This window comes from Platalea leucorodia (genome assembly GCF_965183815.1).
Source record: "Platalea leucorodia genome assembly, chromosome: 7".
In the NCBI taxonomy this organism is placed as follows: Eukaryota; Metazoa; Chordata; class Aves; order Pelecaniformes; family Threskiornithidae; genus Platalea; species Platalea leucorodia.
In genome coordinates, this window is record NC_138829.1 from 30,429,986 (window position 1) to 30,448,554 (window position 18,569).

Genomic DNA, 18,569 nt, shown 5'->3' on the forward strand with positions numbered 1-18,569 from the left:
AGGTCATCCTACTGTGGAATTTCTGTCCACAGTTTTTTTTGTCCACAGTTTTTATGCAGTAGGGAAATGTTGTATCAACTGTATTTTCAAAGAGCTGAAAGGCATCTCCATTGTGTTCAATACAATACCTCAGACTGGTTCAACTGGAAGTTTTCCATCTGAATTCAGCCCACGCTAGTTTCTACAATGGCTGAACACATGGTATTGTATTTGTCTCCCTCTGGTCCTTTGGCCCCTTAAGCCACTGTTGAGCCTCTAAGGGCTGGGGTGGCCATAAGGGCCCAGAAAGGTGGCCACAGCACAGAAAAGGCAGGGAACACTAGTAGGTTACTGTTCCCAGTAACAAGCATGTAATGACAAGTGCAAACAAGTATGTTTAGGAGCCTATTTGCTTTACACATGTGGTATGTAGAGCTACAAACTGGATTTTTCCATGAGGCTGAAAGCTTTATATCCCCTATCCTCAATAAAATCAAACATTTGTTGAAGTCTTACTGTCTTAAGTCCCACACAAAATTCCACCCTTAAGTCTTGCTCACATTCAACTGTGGCTGCAAAATTAGAAGCTGTTTTTGAACGTGTAGACCCCAGTACACATTTATATACATATACACACCAATTCTGAACAAATTATTTTTATGGTTGGCACTAGCTGCACTGGCGTGTTTGAGAATCTGACAGATTTCTGCATATGTAATCAAGATCTCAGTAATCCTACATAATTAGCCCACATCAACTTTTCTAAAACAGTCATCTTTCCGTATAATAAGAGGGGATGTTTACAAGGCTCATTTATCTTTACAGTCGGTAATTTAATAAAACTGTGTTTCCAAGACCGCAACATTGAGTTAACAATTGGAAAAGGAAGTTCGGGAGATAAAGAACTCATGAACACCTCGGTCAATGACTTTCCTTGCATAGGAAACTGCAGGCAAAAGTTCTACTGTATTTACTGGTTACAAGAAAAATTCTATCAGGATGAAGGTGTACCCAAGCAATGAGCACCAGCTGGCTCCTTTGAACAGCTTTTGCTCCACACTATTATGAACTCACAGGTATATTCTTATGTTCATTTAGGGGAGCTAGCAGTTAGAAGATATGGTTTTCAAAAGACCTTCAAGAAAAAGTCTTAAGCCAGAACAACCAGTTTTCTTGGTTTGCTCAAACTATTAAGAAAGAGTGCTTTTATATATACACTTACATATATAATATCGGGGGGGGTGTGTTTACATTTATTAAAAAACAGACTGAGAAGACCAAGTCAAGGGGAAAGAGTAAAAATTAAAGTTTTCTAGAAGTACAAAACTGGGATGTTTGAACTGGTGGACTATAAGTGAATGGCTTCACATTCATATTTCCGAGTCACAAGTAGAATAATGATTATAGAGAATTGTCTTGCAGAAATATTAATACATCGTAAAGATGCTGCCTTGGAAGATGCTAAGAAATCAAAAGATACGAAGTCATTGGAGGAGAAAAGCTTGAAGCAAAAGGACACATTACATTTTTAAAAATCAAAATAATGGATTGCTATTAGATAATGTTAGGTAATCCTATGAACAAACCATGATTTGGATAAATTATCCAGAAGCCATTATTTTTTGCATTCATATATGGAAAAAAAAATAATATAGAGTTTTCCCCTGCCTCTTGGCCTAGGAAGAAAAATCCTGGTTAACCAGAAGTAAGAGAAAGTATATCATGTAAAAAAAAATACAGATCAGTGAGAATAAAACAACAAAAAGAATAGTTCCCTACCCATTACTTCCCACTGTGTGAACTTTTGACATATCAGCAAACTCTTCCTTTCGCTTGCTACTACTGTTGTACTGCTCACTGTACAGCTTTAAGGACATCTGTTCAACAGCATCTCTTTGTGCTTCCAGATAGCATAGCTGAACCTCAGCCTAGAAAAAGAAAACAAAGAGAAAAAAAAAACACAACAGAATTTTTAAAAAAAAAAATTCAGAAAGAATGCATTTAAAACAAATACTTTTGGACTGCAACAATTTAAACCAAATGATTCACACCATCATTTGTCTCCTTGCATGATAGCAAAAAAGGAAGAACCATTAAGTCAGAGAAAAGTACAGTGTATTCCCAAATGCTAGAACCGAACTATTGAAGTTTCTATCAGAGAATGTGCTATATATTCCATGAGATGTATATCCAATCAAATGCCGCATAAAAATGTCTGGACATGGATGAAAAAGATATTAGAAATCACGCACTATGTCAGAACAAGTAGATACATAAAATTACATTTCTTACAGTCTTCAAGACTGATATTGTTAACACATTGCCTGTGCTTCATAATTAATGAAAGCTATATTGCTATAGGTATTTTTGTTTTAAATAGCAAGTCTAAACAAAACCAAGCAAATTGGCATTATTCATATTCTGCTTTCCCATATCTGGCGTTGTCCACTGATTACTCAGCAGTTTTAATTGCAAGGAAAAAGGCAATAAGTGAGATGTGCTGTTTTCCATCAGACTCTGTGCCTGGCCAGAAGAATGTTGAATAATATTTGGCATCATAACTTATTGAATAGACACTTTATTTATTGCAGCTGTGGTGATCAGTTTGATTCTGGGGCTCAGAGAACCAGATGATAAAAGGATGAAATCTGCTGTTTGCCACACTTGCCCCTAGAAACAGGACAAAGAACAGAGGGTAGAGTAAGTTCAAAAGCACTTTGGGACCAATATGCTATTGTTTTCTTTTAATATGCTTCATTGAAAGAAAAATGCATTGCAAATTCTGATAATGCTTCAAAAACTGCTACTTCTGTGTAACGACATACTCTTATTTCCATTAGGAGCGGAATGCCTGCTTAACTATTTGGTGCCATGGCAAGTAAATGCAACAAGCATGGAGGAAATTTTGTATAAGGACTCTCTTGCATTTTCTACTGTGGGAGGCAGGGAAGTGAAGGGTTTGCTTCGCTGCTGACAGCACGACAGCGTTTCCAATCTGTGGAACAACGGCAGCTGTAAAGAGAAAGCAGTGAAAGGGCCAGAGAGGAGAAGGGAAATCTGCAAAATCTAGGAAAAATGCAGGCAAGTGAAGGGAAATAGGCGCTGAAGAATGTCAGTAGGGAAAGGCTGAAGGAAGGTTGGAATGTCTTTATAAGCTTGTGGTAATAACAGTTACGTATATTTGCTTATGCCTTGCCTTCATGCAATTTTTGCTGAGTAATAATGTAGATGATTTGGAAATTCCACTTCCTTTTAAAATTTGTCTTTCAAACATTTACAGCTTTCTCTTTCAGTTGCTTCTTACAGTGAGATTTGTTATGTTTGGCAGTAAACCCCAATATGTTTTTGAGAAATTAAAAAAAAAAAACCAACAACAAAAAATACTAGCAATTTTCCAAGGACACAGAAGATAAAAATTCAAAGTAAACCATGCAGGTCTTTCAGTGTGCACATAAACGAAATACAAGGCTTTCACACCTAGTCTGAAATAGTGGAAAATTAAACCACACAGGGTTACCAATGAAGAAACATTACCTGAATACAAGACTAATTAGTTAGGACTGTCCAGTTAGAGTAAAACATTAAGGTTTGAGAGAGCTATAAAACATGCTCTTTCAGAAACTGTAATTAAAACTGCTGTTTATATAACTCAGAAATGAACAAAAGCAGCAGATAAACAGACATCATCACCTTCCTGTTCCCCTTCCATTCCCAAGGGTCAAAGGTCATCACCTTCCTGTTCCATTTCCAATCCAAGGGTCGGAAGGAGGATCCGGGGAACTACAGGCCTGTCAGCCTGACCTCGGTGCCGGGAAAGGTCATGGAGCAGATCATCCTTAGTGCCGTTACGCGGCACGTGCGGGACAACCGGGGGATCAGGCCCAGCCAGCATGGGTTTATGAAAGGGAGGTCCTGCTTCACTAACCTGATCTCCTTCTATGACAAGGTGACCCGCTTAGTGGATGAGGGGAAGGCTGTGGATGTTGTCTACCTGGACTTTAGTAAGGCCTTTGACACTGTCTCCCACAGCATTCTCCTGGAGAAGCTGGCTGCTCGCGGCTTGGATAAGTGCACTCTGCACTGGGTTAAAAACTGGCTGGATGGCCGAGCCCAGAGAGTGGTGGTGAATGGAGTCAAATCCAGTTGGCGGCCGGTCACGAGTGGTGTTCCCCAGGGCTCAGTGTTGGGGCCGGTCCTGTTCAATATCTTCACTGATGATCTGGATGAGGGGATCGAGTGCACCCTCAGTAAGTTTGCAGATGACACCAAGCTGGGTGGAAGTGTTGATCTGCTGGAGGGTAGGAAGGCCCTGCAGAGGGACCTGGACAGGCTGGGTCATTGGGCCGGGGCCAACTGTATGAGATTCAACAAGGCTCAGTGCCGAGTCCTGCACTTGGGTCACAACAACCCCATGCAATGCTACAGGCTGGGGGAGGAGTGGCTGGAGAGCTGCCTGGCAGAAAAGGACCTGGGGGTGTTGGTTGACAGCCGCCTGAACGTGAGCCAGCAGTGTGCTCAGGTGGCCAAGAGGGCCAATGGCATCCTGGCTTGTATCAGGAATAGTGTGGCCAGCAGGACCAGGGAGGTGATAGTGCCCCTGTACTCGGCACTGGTGAGGCCGCACCTCGAGTACTGTGTTCAGTTTTGGGCCTCTCACTACAAGAAGGACACCGAGGTGCTGGAGCGTGTCCAGAGGAGGGCAACGAAGCTGGTGAAGGGTCTAGAGCACAAGTCTCATGAGGAGCGGCTGAAGGAGCTGGGGTTGTTTAGTCTGGAGAAGAGGAGGCTGAGGGGCGACCTTATTGCTTTCTACAACTACCTGAAAGGAGGTTGTAGTGAGGTGGGGGTCGGTCTCTTCTCCCTAGTAACAAGCGATAGGATGAGAGGAAATGGCCTCAAGCTGCGCCAGGGGAAGTTTAGGTTGGATATTAGGAAAAACTTCTTCACCGAAAGGCTAGTCAGGCATTGGAACAGGCTGCCCAGGGAAGTGGTTGAGTCTCCATCCCTGGAGGTATTTAAAAGAAGGGTAGATGCGGTGCTTGAGAACATGGTTTAGCGGTGAACTTGGCAGTGATAGGTTAACGGTTGGACTCGGTGATCTTAAGGGTCTTTTCCAACCTTAACGATTCTGTGATTCTATGATTCTAAGAGCATTTTTCTTTAAGTTGATAAACAATCCTTTTCCATAGTATACAGGGGTTCCTCATCAAATTTTTTTTTTGGAAGGATTCTTCCTCAGTAAGGATAATCTTCCAGCTGAATATTTTGAATAGTGCACATAAGGCTATGAATTTGTTCTTGTAATTTATTCTTACCAGAAAGCAGTTATTCACTGGTTATTTTTATTTTAGTTATGGTTGACGTGACAGTTCCAGTCAAAAGCCCTGTTATGAATGACCAGTAACTTTCTAAACCAACTACATTATCAATTAAAATCTTCTGTGATTGTTTTAAGCCTAGAGGTGAAATCTTGTGGAAAACTTTAAGCAAATAATTTCCCTGATTTTCAGGATGGGTTTGGAAATCAAGATAAGTAATTCTTGCTTTTTTCCTATGGGTTTTAGGTGGTTTTTTGGGTGAGTTTTTTGCTTTGGGGGTGGGTTGGCTGTTGTTGAAATTATGTATACAACCCGCTCTTCCCCATCCTCCCCCCTACCCCACTACTCCAAAAGGAGGGAATTCATATGTAGCCTAAACTCTGGATCCTCACACATATGAATTAAAACTCAGCTCTGAACTGTATGAACACATGCTATTTCTCAAATAGCACAACTATCCCAATACTTGATATACACTTTTTTTTGGCATTTTCTAATTCCCCTCCCTATAATTTCCTCTGTATTTTGAAATAACAAATGGAAAAAATAAAGAAAGCAGCTTTTCACAGAACTTTCATTCTCTGTTCACTTGCAAAAATATTTGTAAACAGGCAAATCATTAATGTATACGGAAAATGGGAGAAGAAAAAGGAGGATGAAATAGAATAGGGGGTGAATGGAAAAGCAGGATAGAAAGAGTAAGTGAATATATGGAAAGGGATGAATGAGAATCCACTATTTCTGCCTCACAGCTATAAGACCCTCTTGTACTGAGGATTATGAACTCCATCAACATCATACTCTATGAATCCTGAATACAAGCAATTGTGTCCCAGTTCTTGTACTTCAGAAATGATCCCTCTATAAATCAACTATTTTTGTTTTTAAACCCAATTTCTGTCTTCAACTATTCCAAATACTTACAGTAACTCAAACTCAGGCACCGTAGAGTTTCAGATGGATCTCTCTGATTTCTTTTCTGTATGAATTCATCTATCTCACTGTTGTACTTCAGCATTTTTTTGTCCCTGTTCTACTGATATCAACTGCAAATCCAAAGAGGCTTTGAAGACCTCAAGTAGGTATTGATCAGTTTAAGTCTCAAAAGCTACATTCTGCAGAAGCTGAACTAACAGGCACAAGGCACAATCTAGAAAATAGTATACAGCACAGATATGCAATAAATCTACTGCAATTTATTTTCAACTTAAAATCTTTAATAATAATGAAGGACTAGTTTTGCAGTATTCTGGCAGAATAAAGTAGCATCTTTATTATTTGCTAATCAAATATAGAAAAGCTACTTGCTTTACCTTCTAGCTTATTTTAAGTGTCCATTTTCAGATTGCCCTACATATGCTTTCTTGCTACTTAACGCAACTATAAGAATTTACTCTCTATCACAAACACACCTCTACTGATATGGAAATCTAGCAAGTCCTGAGAAAGTCCACTGAGATACACATCATCCCAAATATATGTAACAGAAATTGGGTGGGAGGCAATCATTCATTTACTCTTAGTGCCCCATCTTAGAAGTGGAATTCAGTTTCTTCTTTTTTTTCAGAGGATGTAGCAAGTCAGAATCAGTGAAAAATTGAACATGGAAAAAAATGCCAAGGAATGACACCCAGCAGTTGTTTTCCACTTCATGGTCCTCTTCTAAGTGACCATTTTCGCAGTAAAAACACAATAAAGATGCTGGTGATGGTCTGGTTACACACTTGTACAGATTCTCTAACAGTCACTGTCCTACCAGGATGGAATGAGTTTACAATATTCCATTGTAAATTAAACTGAGACATTTCCAATAATCAAATGACAAAATGCTCTCATTTTCCTGAGCCTGAAGGATCCAATCTCTAAACAAGACTATGAAAAAACAGTAGTCTCTGGGAAAAACAGTGAAAAAATTCTATACTACTGCCAAATATTCAGTTCTAGTGATCGATTAATAATGGTAAATATTTTCAAGGCTACTGTCAGAAAGCTCATTTTCTAAAAAGCAAGACCTAATAAATAAACTGAGGGAGCCTGGCGTACAGAATCTGTTCCTTAAGACTGGCTTTGCATGACAACATAGAATGTCCTTTACTATACAGATCACTACATAACACGAAGGGGTAATCAGTGACAATACAAATCAATGAAAATACATTGTATTTCTTGTTAGACCTACATGTTAGAATGACCTCATTCTGAAGTGGAGAAAGACAAGACAAGGGATAGTAGTTGTTACTGTGGGAGGAAGGAGATTGAAAGGTTATATTGTATAGAGTGTCAAATGAGATTCTCAAAATTTACACCAATGTAAATGGGAGATTAGAACTCAGTGCTAGTGTTGTTCTGCTGTAAAATTTTTTTATATTGGAATGTACTAGAATAAATATCACTGAATTGGTGTTGAAAGTATTTTCAGACACTGTTTCCTAGGGAGCACAAGTCTTTTGTTATGAACTATGTTACTGTAAGCAAACTATTCTGTGTTTTAAATATACAAATTATAATACATTCAGTTGAATATGAATTATGAAAGTATCCTATCTTGCATTATCCTTTCTCTACAGTGCTGTAGAGAAGCTATACCACTGCCACACTAGACTGTAATTACTATAGAATTGCATATGAAATACAGACAGTTCAGTTCCTCTGCCATTAGTTGAACTTAAGCTGGATAAAAACATTGTCTCTTAAATTAAAGCACAAATTCCAGTTTCCACCAAACAAGGAGGTTGTCAGATGGCATTATGCAGAATGTAGACTTAGAAGACTCACCTATATATATATTTTATAGACGTGCAAACTCAGCTGCACCATTCTAAAAGGATGCACATCCCAGCTTGGCAATCTTTATATCTTTGTAAGTGGTGAATTTTTTGAGAGATAAATTTGGGAGTAATTTCTTACCAGAATTAAGTTGATCACAGTAGCATTTATGTGGTCATATCTGTGCCCTCAAGCATTTTTTATTGTTTTCTGTCACAATAGTCTGTCTATTTCTCCACATTATAAAGTTGTGGAGAAGGCTTTATTACACGACATGAAACAGACCCTGGCTGTGTTACAGATGCAGCTACTGAACAAAATGATGTTGAGGAGTACACAGTTCAAAATATCTTCCATGGAGATGTAGCTTACAGAAAGAGTTCTTTGGCAGGCAAGAGTTTGAGCAAAGACTCTATACAGACAGACTTGACCATCCACCACTCCATCCCCATAGCCAGCCAACAGATCTGTTGCTGAAAACACTTAGGGTAGAAGCAGTACTTCCAAGAAGTCACCCTGGCATTTTAAATGGCATTGTACAACAGAATCATAGAAACGTTTAGGTTGGAAAAGAAACATTTAGGTTGCAAAAGACTTTTAAGATCATCAAGTCCATCACTTGGCAGTGTCAGGCTTCTTGGACTTCAAGTGACTTCTTGGAAGTACTGCTTCTACCTTATGTGTAGGCATTTGGTTTTGTTCTTGAAGCGGGATAGTAACTCTTATCTTCTGTTGTTTTTTTTCTTTCCTCCCTCCCCCCCCCCCCGCCTCTGCATAATTAAAACAGACCTTGCTGCAGTTGACTTCTTTCTTAGTCTGTTACCCTTCCTGTTTTTGGCTCCCCTGCCTCTTCCATCCTTCATCTTGCACACTCTCTTCAGGACTGAATCAGATTAAAAAATAATCCTATATCATAAAATGTGTTTACTGAGAGCTGAATATTTGATAGTCCTATTACAAAGGACACGCTGTGTTTTGATCATGCAGGAAATTAATTCTGTTAATCAGGGCATGCTTGTTACCAGTTAAAATCTTAGCAAAGTGTTTTTATCATCATCAATCTCAGAAATGCTTTTATATTGGTAATAACTTTATCACTTTGTTTTTCAGTGTACTAAAACCATCACAACAATGTGAAACTTCCACATAGAATGAGCAAAATTACAAGGCAACGACATTCTTACTTATCAAGGTACTTAAACTCATCATAGAGTTAAACTAACAGTAGTAACAGCACAGTGAATTTTAAGCCTGTCCACAGGAACCATAAAATGAAATTTTAGATAAAGTAGGGCTGTGTTATAGCAAGACAGAAATTCAGGCAGTTCCCAGAGCCATCAGAAATAACAGGGGGAAAAAAAGAAAAAAAAAGCCAGTAAATAACAGCAATACCTTTTTCAAGGGTTTCCCTCGGCTTTCAGAAATACATAGGTTTTTTGCTGTTTTGTTATAAAGATTAGGAACATGACCTGTGACTTCAGGACTGTGGAGTGCAAATGCAATCAGTAGCATGGCCTCAGCAGCATTGTCTGCCCAAATCCATGGAGGTGTCCTGATCATGCTCTTAATTTAAAATCTGGAACTCTGGTGACTAATTCCTGACTGTCCCTCTGCCTTTGGTTCTGCTCAGTGTAACATTAAATACAACACAAGAATGTGGCATGCCCTGTGCATCAAACAGATCTCAGCTATGTACCCAGAGAAGTTCCCTATATCACAAATACCAAAAAGCATTGAAGAGAAGTATGAAAGGATTAACCTCTCCAGAGACTTCCAAGACTCTGAATAGTTTCTCACAATAGCATCCCAAAATTGTGAGGTGAAAAAAAGTCCTTGTAAGAATGGGAACTGAACAATGGCCAGTATCTTTTGCTACTTCTCTTGTCTTGCAGGTCTGCATCTCTAGCCCGCAGAACAAGAGAGTGACAGGCAGGATGCAAAAGAAGGGTTTGTAATAACCGGGGGCCAGATGGAGAACAGGCTTGCACTGACAACAGAAAGGGCTGGGATGACAGAGTAGCGCTTGCTAAAACCAGGCAGAGTATACAAATTAACAAGGATGCAGATCCAGCTGAACCCATCAACATAATGGTTAGAGTGCATTTCATCAAAACTGCCACATGCTTTCCAGCTCCTTCAGTGACACCTCTTCACATGCCACAAGAACTGTAAGCCCAAACAGTCCCGTTCTTACAAGCCCAGAAGAATTTGTCTTATTAAAGCAGCAATTCATCAGCACAACTTTTTGCCTTGGTTTCTTTCCTGTTTGGCAAAGAAAACAATTTGTTATAGGAGGTCAGGACACAGATCTGTTGTACTTAAACACAAGGTTGAATACGTTTCTGGGCCAGCCTCAAGATCCCCAAGTAGTCAGGAAGAGGAAAGACTAGTCAGACATAGAAAGTCTTTCCTCAATGTGCTAAAATTGTAAACTTAATCTTACTTAATTAAAACCTCCACTATTTGCACAGTTCTGATTGTTCCTACCATTCCCTCTGTTTGCACTTTTAGAGCAATGAAGTGGCTTAAAAAGAGATTGTTAAAGAGTCTGCCTATGATCCAAAGCACTGATACTTCTAAAAGTCATGCTCCTCTAAAAGGCTGTGTACCAAACTACGTGGACAGGCAATGCACCTAACTCGATCTGTAGGGCTGGGCATTCAAAATGGCCATGCCCTTACGGTTGAGGGTACCAGTGTTCAGAATTCAGGACAGCACCCACGTGCAAGAGCAATTCCAGAGTGACAGTGCACATTTCTCCGCCCCCATCACTGCAGCAGATTGACATGTATGTTTCTATTTGAAAATAATAAGGGAAGGTAGGTCTTGCAAAACCAATACCTCCTAGGGAAAACTACCCAACACATTCCAGGAAGGCATGACTGAGCTAATATAAAAATGTTACGGCCTTTTGCTTGGAAATTTTGCTCAGAGATCTACTTTGTGCATATTTTGGAGAAATCTCTTTTCTCACCGTTGGGAGCTGTACTGCCTTACAGTGAAGTGAAACCTGATGACTTACTTGTAGAAAGTGGCTTCCAAGTTATCTGAATTTATTATATTGAAAAATCTCATTTGGAAGTAAATATAAGGTAATTATTTACTGCTTTAAACTTGCAATGTATGAATCTGAAGTTACTTTGGTAATACGCATTGACTTCTAATTGATTTTACCATACTGTAATAGTATTCCTGGTTTATGTTTTGATATTTTTTCATGAACAGAGATTTTTGTATCATTCTATTACTTATGCTGAAAGGAACCGACATAAAATGTAGAAATGACTACTAAGATGATGCCATATTACAGAAAAAATATGAAATTTGTTTTCTATAATATTACATAATTTGTGAGCATGTTACATAGTAATTATTAGCGCATAAACTTTTTTTCTGAGTAGCTCCATTTTAAACTTTTATATGCTTGAGAAATGTTTCATATCTATTAACCTAATCATTACAAATATATATGTATATGTTTAACAACTAGTTCCACAATTTCCTATACATACCAACTTACAAAATTGCAGAAGTTTTGAGCTAAAGCCTCCTTTCGATTCAATATTTTCAGTCAAAAATCTTGAGAGGCTCAACAGTGTCAAACATTTTCAAGTCCAAACTCCTACACTGAGTGTACCTCAAAGACTCTCATTGAATGCTTATTTGACTTGTTCTGAAATTGAAGGAGATTCTTTCCATGCCTAGATAGTCTATTTGATGGTATATTACCCCTAGAGATGGGAATGTTTTCTTACCATACAATGTAAGTGTTTTGTTTTGTTTTTAAATTAATATCACTTTTTCTCCTCTTATAGGGAGAATTTTTTTTTTTTTTCAACAAGTTTTTAGATATTGAACTACTAATGATATAAAATTGTCCAGATATGAACACAGGACTGTCTCCACCGCAAGATTAAGTAAGAATAGGCAGACTATGAAGGAGGATAAAAACTACATGTTACTTAATTAATTTATTTAATAACGGCAGGGAAATTCAGGCTAAGTATTTTTCTCTGTACATTATTTTTCCTATCCATATATATGTGAGACAGAGAGAGAGATGGGTTTTGAGGAAAATCAGAAACAGAAAATTCAAAAAATAATTTGGAGGAAATTAAAAAAAAATATTATTAGTAAAAATATTAGTAATTATTGTAGCAACAGCAAAACATATAGCTTAATATGTTGATTTCTACAACTGCCTTGCCTTGTATGAAAAGCAGGTACAGACTGCTGCTCCTTTGAGTTTATTTATGATCCTCAGATGAGGAGCCTCTTGAAGCGCCTGACAACTACTGAAGTAGAGGGAACTGTAAAAAGATAACTGTTTTAAACATAAAATATTTGTATTGCTGAGAGGTCAGCTTTGCTGCTGCTGACTTCATTGCAATTTGCATACTATTAAAGCATTACCCATAATGTTTGTAAAATTAAATTTTAAAGCTATGCTGTTAAAGATGTTTGCTGAATTGTAAGCACCTAGGACATTTGGGAAATTTGTTAACACTTTGATAGTTACAGTATTTCTGCCTCACTTTGCTTTTTATTTAACCCCCTCCACAAACACACACTTACTATTCTCTTCTTCCATTTTACAACAATGAATCTCATTTTAATGCAAGCTGAGATACTTAAAAAAACCCAAGTATATTGCAACAGTACAGTAATGGAGATAACTTCCCCTTTTATTCTCAATATATTTAAGTTTGTTAAAAATATCACTAACTTATTTATTTACTTTTTGCTGGAGGCTGGGATCCAATTATACTCCTATAGACTAGAGGTGATGGTTATGATTTTCTACTTCACTCTAATACAGGCTTTCTCATTAAATCTCACAGCTCGGTAATCACAGTCATCACATTTGTGTTTCAGTGCTGCATTCATGCTCACATTCTCTTCCTCTGGATTTCCATCCTCCTTCCCCCACCCCCTCCCCCAAGATCTTTATTTACTCCCTGGCAGAAACTGCAAAATTAAAGATGTATAATGTGCAGATACAATCTTTGCTTCCTTTGCTCTGCCAGGCTAGCACTTCACTCTAAAATACACTTACTTTGGGAAGTACTGATATTAACTCGGTTACTATAGTACGTGAACTACTGTTCCCCTTTGAAGTACTACAGAAAAGTTGTCCTTAGATGATAATGGAAAGGATGGAGTAAAGCAGGAACAACAAGAATTACTTTACATACTAATAACAACAATTTAGTTATCAAAACAGTACAGAACAAGCATGCCTTTATGCTATTCTTTAAAAAATTTAGCTTCCTAGGGTTCTAATAGTCTTTTCCTATGGCTCAGGAATGCACAGTAGCACTCAGCCCAGTGCCTGTATCCTTATTTCAAAGAGAATCATTCAAACCGACATCCACCCTGTCAAGAATCTTGACTTTGAGCTGCTAATGTAGAATAAAAATCAATATAAATTTTGATCATTTGATGAATATTTACTTCTTTCTTTGGAGCCTGGGGATTTAGAATTGAAAACTGCTGAATCAAGTCATTTTATTTTTTTGTGTTTGTGCCAACACCAATTTACTACCCTCCTGAAAGTTCCTGAACAAGATGTCTCATGTGGCATACATGTTGGTTTTTCCTGTCAATCATAACGGTGTGCCAGTAGGGAACCATAAACATTTTCCTTTCATACTCTTAGTTCTCCAAAAAGGAATACTTTGATTACTTCCCTGGAAAAGGTAAACTTGTCTTATTTAGACATACTGTAGAATGCCTATGTCTATTTTTCTAGGATGGCTGCTGTGCCTAAATTGATACTATCTATTAAACGTCTTCCTTTCAGTATGAGCTGCTTCATACAAAGAAACAGTTTACAATCAGTGCAAAGAAAGCTTAGCAACACAAAACAGATAAAGATCTATATTGACATTACCACTTCCCCTATATATTTTCTGAAAAACTGCATGAAAATTCTGACCAGTATAATTTGCACCAAATGTTTGTGCAAATGAAGATAGCAGGAGATAAATAGATCCCACAAGCGAGCAATTAAGATGCGACTCTAGTTTGCATTTCATCTTAAAAAGAAATGTACCTTCAATCTTAATAAAATGAGCTTCTAAAAAACGTATATGTAAAGCTCCTATGTTTCCATAGTGATCGGGGGGGGGGGGGGGGGGGCGCGCAGAGGGAAAAGGAAAAACGATGCTTCTAAATTTGAAAAAGACCTAGATTAGTTTAACAAGAACTGTAAATGCAAGCAATTTTCATCTTGCAAAATTTTTTTATATATGACTCAGTGGCAGACGGGCTTTATCTTAAGGAGCAATTTTGTTGGTCTCTTATAAATTAAATAAAAGTGGCAGCAGCTGTCTTTCAGAAGGCTGATATAGGCTTGTATAGTCATATGATATTATGTAGACAGATGTTTTAAATAAAATAAAATATTTAGATTGCTAGATACCTTGCTAGATACAAAGGCAATTATAGGATGTCTTTGTTAAATTAAATTTCTCATTCTTCTGAGAAGAAAAAAAGGGAATTGTCCTGGAAACTGTACCAACAGGAAATGATCCTATATCTAAAACAGCTGGAGACTGTAACTAATATAAATTTACATGAAAATAAAAATGCTGTATGTCTCTAGAGACATGCAGCAACATGCAGTAAAAACAGATGTGATATAAAATTATTTTTAAAAACCTCAGTTTATATATACATATAAAATATTAAGATATGATCCACTTGTGTAGAGAGATTGTTCAAGGCTAAGACAAAGTAACAGAACAATTAAAGCCCTAAAATATAATAAAAGTGACATCTCTCTTCTAACAATAAAAACTTCTTTTTTTTTTTTACAAATGCTGCCTTTTCAGAAACATGTTAGACACCTTACTTTGACAAGGATTCTAATGTGATAACATTTTATTGCATTATCAAGACAAAATTTAGTGGAAACCTTTTATCTCAGCGCTTTAAGGTAGATTTTGATTCACATCTATGTTATGTGTGTCAAAGCTCCAAAAATAACTTTAAAAGAAAAGCCAATATCCAGCACTCCCATTCTTTAGATACTGTATTTAGGAAAGCTTTCCACAGTATAAAAGGGAATTTTGCCAGAGTAAAGACTGCACAATTGGGTCTTATGTGAACCCTTTAACAAAAATACCATACATTCTAGCCCATCACTATCTAATGGGACTCAACTCCTTTGCTCCTTCCATTTTTGTTGAAAACACCACAGTATAACAGACTACATGCTATGTACTTCTGTGTACTTGTAGTTGTTTTACTCTTCCCCAAGACCTCCGTTACAAACTTGTCATGACCCCAGGACCAAACCCGCACACCTGATTTGGCTAAAGCACCTAAGGTCTGGACTTACTCATGCAGCAAACATTCCAGGAAGACTACATATGCCAAAACGTAAGAATAAGAACTTTACATGCATGCCTTTCAAATCACCATTGATAAAAATCCATCGAAATTTGCATGGCCTTCTTCTTCCTTGTTCCCTAATGAAATGATACTGTAGAATCACTTATTCAGGATGCTTTTTATATAATATTATATTGTAATTTGAACAATGAATTAAACTTCTTTCTCTCTCTCATACCTAACAAAAACACCCCAGCTAAATAAAACCAAACCAAGCATACCCAAGATATTGAAAGTGCTATATTACAGTCCCTATACAGCAAAAGAAGTAAATGGTGTTAAAGATTCCTTTCAGAAAGCTTCAGGTTGGATTACTTGCATTTTTTCCAATAGCCTTAATTGGCTAAGTGCCTTTGGGCCAACTAATACCCAGGGAGACCTAAACTCAGTAATCTTGTAAATACAATGATTTCAACAGATTTTCATCAAAGACATGACCATTACACAAGATACTGCCAGTTTGGTGCCGTATTATTCCTCATTTAGAATGTAGCTAAAAATGCCAAATTAATACAAGATTTATTGTTATAGTATTCTGTGCTACCAAGAGTTCAACAAATAGGAGACATTTAGCTATTTTTACTTTAGTTTAGACAGATATATAAATGGATACGAACAAACATTTTAATTTCACTAGGAAAAGAAGCCAGGTCCAAAGCAGACTGGCAAAGAGTAGCAAAATCACCCCTCTCAAGATGTAGATGTGCAAAAATGACGTGTGTAACAAATGTTCATGTGACTATACAATTGCATAATTTAATCTTTTTCCTTCAAACAATATTAGGAAGTATAACTGAGATGACAATAACATATTACAGTATAATATGCATACCTGCTGCATCTTTTTAGTTTAACACCTGACCCATGAAAATATAACTTTTCTGCAGCTATAATAAGATGTGTATTGACTCAAGGAACCTGAAGTTCAATTACTACAAAAAATATCTGTCAAGGGAAAGCTTTAACTAAAAGACACACATTTCCAGTAATGATAAATAAGACAATACTTTGTCACCATAGAGTACATGTAAAAAACATCATACCATTAAAGAAGTTGAGTATTACTACGTGGGGTTCCTGGGTGCTCAGATTATGATAGACCTTAATCTGTTTCCAGAGACAAAAAAAGTGTGAGTTCTAAACCATCTTATGACCGTACAACATGACATGGGACACAGGCTCCTCAGAAGTGAAAACAGCAACAAAAATCATTACCACTGATTAATCTAGACCCAAGAGAGGTTCATATACTGACAACTCGTATGTCAAGGGTTGTTACAATATTTTAAAACAAATATTTTAAATGGAGTTTGGTAAAAGGTTTTTATTCTAATCTCATAAATTCCTTAAACAGATTGATTGATACTGCGAAGAGTTTTTGCTTTTGTCATAGCATTAATTAAAATGGAGGCATTAAGCCTGAGTGTTACAATGGAATATTACAGCTTTTATTAATAGGCACAGGCAATCTATTATACAGATAGTCAGCATCCAGTATAGTGGGATGGTCTAAGGCCTAAGCACATTTTTAGCAGGATAATATATATGTAAACGTGAGAGGTCCTGATAATATAGTCACAGGCTAACCTTGTGCTCCAGGTTCTTTGCTGAGCATGGTTGAAAACTGACTCTCTAGTGCTTTGTTTCCACAGAGGCCACATAGGAATTACGCCTGGAGATATTTTTGCTTTACATGTACAAACAAAATTTGGATCCTACCACAGAACCCTACATCCATTCTTCAACTGTGTGTCCAAACCAACAAAAGTTAGCATGCTTTTTTTTGGATCTTGGTTTCATTCTAACTGAACCATCAATGCCTTATTGGAGTAGGCTCAGATTACAAGTTCAAGTCTTGGAGCTATCAGGAATAATTACCATAGAAAGTTGTATGGTAGCAGGACATTACGGTCTTGTTTATGGAGCTTAGGTAGGATTCCCAATCAGCATGATTGCATCTATTTCTAGTGCTTTGTTAATCGCTTCCTGAAGCTGCTCATTAAAAGCTCCTATGTCAACACGTAATGCTGTGGTGGCTGAAACAGAGATTGGGAATACAATCACATCTCTTGGCTTGGCTGAGAAGTACACTGCAACATTGCGCACTTTATCACAAATGCTGCTTTCCCATTTGATAAAATGCCTTACCATGTCATGGAACAGTGGTCATTTATTTCAGAGGAACAAGCTGAATCTTCACCATTAAATGCTGGATGTGAGCAAACATCATTCTATTTTTGTCTCCCTCAGCAATGGAATTGCAGTGAGACCCAAGTACAGCAATTTAACATCTCTCTTACAACAGCCACAGAAGTGATGACAGCCCTAGACAATAATCACTTGCCAATACCATAGTACTTACCTGCCAACTGTGAAAGCTCTCATAGCCGTAGTCAATAATTGAACCGACCAATTCCACTGTGCTGCATGTGATTGGTGATATTATCCCTTTAAGTGTGTTATTTAAGTTTGCAATGCAGTTAATTGAAACCCTACTAGATGCAAATCAAAAGTTTCAGCCTTAATTGAGATATTTTGAAAATTGAACCCATTGCTTCAGGCAGGTGCTACATGAGATTCCATTAATATAGGTAATTAACATTAGCCTCTGCTTTAATTAACATGCACACTTTAATTAGTAAAGCATTAACCAACATTAAAAAATCTGATCTTCATGCATCACAAAAACTGCAAAGTTATGACTATGTTATTTTTTTCCAAGACTGTAAATCATACAACATATCAATTCTTTTTTTCTTTAAACACATCAAGATATTTTAAAAAGAGAAATATACATATAAAATGTACATCCTTGTTTAACTGAACATTTAAAATGCTGTGAAAGATGTCTTAAGAATATCTAAAATATGAAGAAAGCTCACATAATACTTCAAAACTTCTATCTAAAATCTGTAAATATGCATATTATATATATGTGTGTGTGTATCTAAATAGTCTCTTTATAAATGAAAATAATTCAGTTGTAATCAGATCCACTGCTCACTGTTAATTCTATGGCAGAGTCCAAGACAGCATTTTCCAGCGCTGGTATTTTAAAAAAAAATGTCCTGTCAAGACTACTAGCTTTGTTTTCCATCATGCTTGTTT

General features: G+C 37.3%; 1 protein-coding gene across 2 annotated transcripts in view; it reads right to left on the reverse strand.

The window, feature by feature from the left end:
• Nucleotides 1-18,569, reverse strand: part of AKAP6 (A-kinase anchoring protein 6) — a gene marked incomplete at both ends in the record, with an annotated part of 226,240 nt that overhangs the window by 81,248 nt on the left and 126,423 nt on the right. For both annotated transcript variants that reach the window (XM_082318955.1, XM_082318954.1), the window contains one exon: nt 1,759-1,907. In XM_082318955.1, the coding sequence (XP_082175081.1) occupies nt 1,759-1,907 (149 nt within the window). The remainder of the gene's footprint in view (nt 1-1,758; nt 1,908-18,569) is intronic.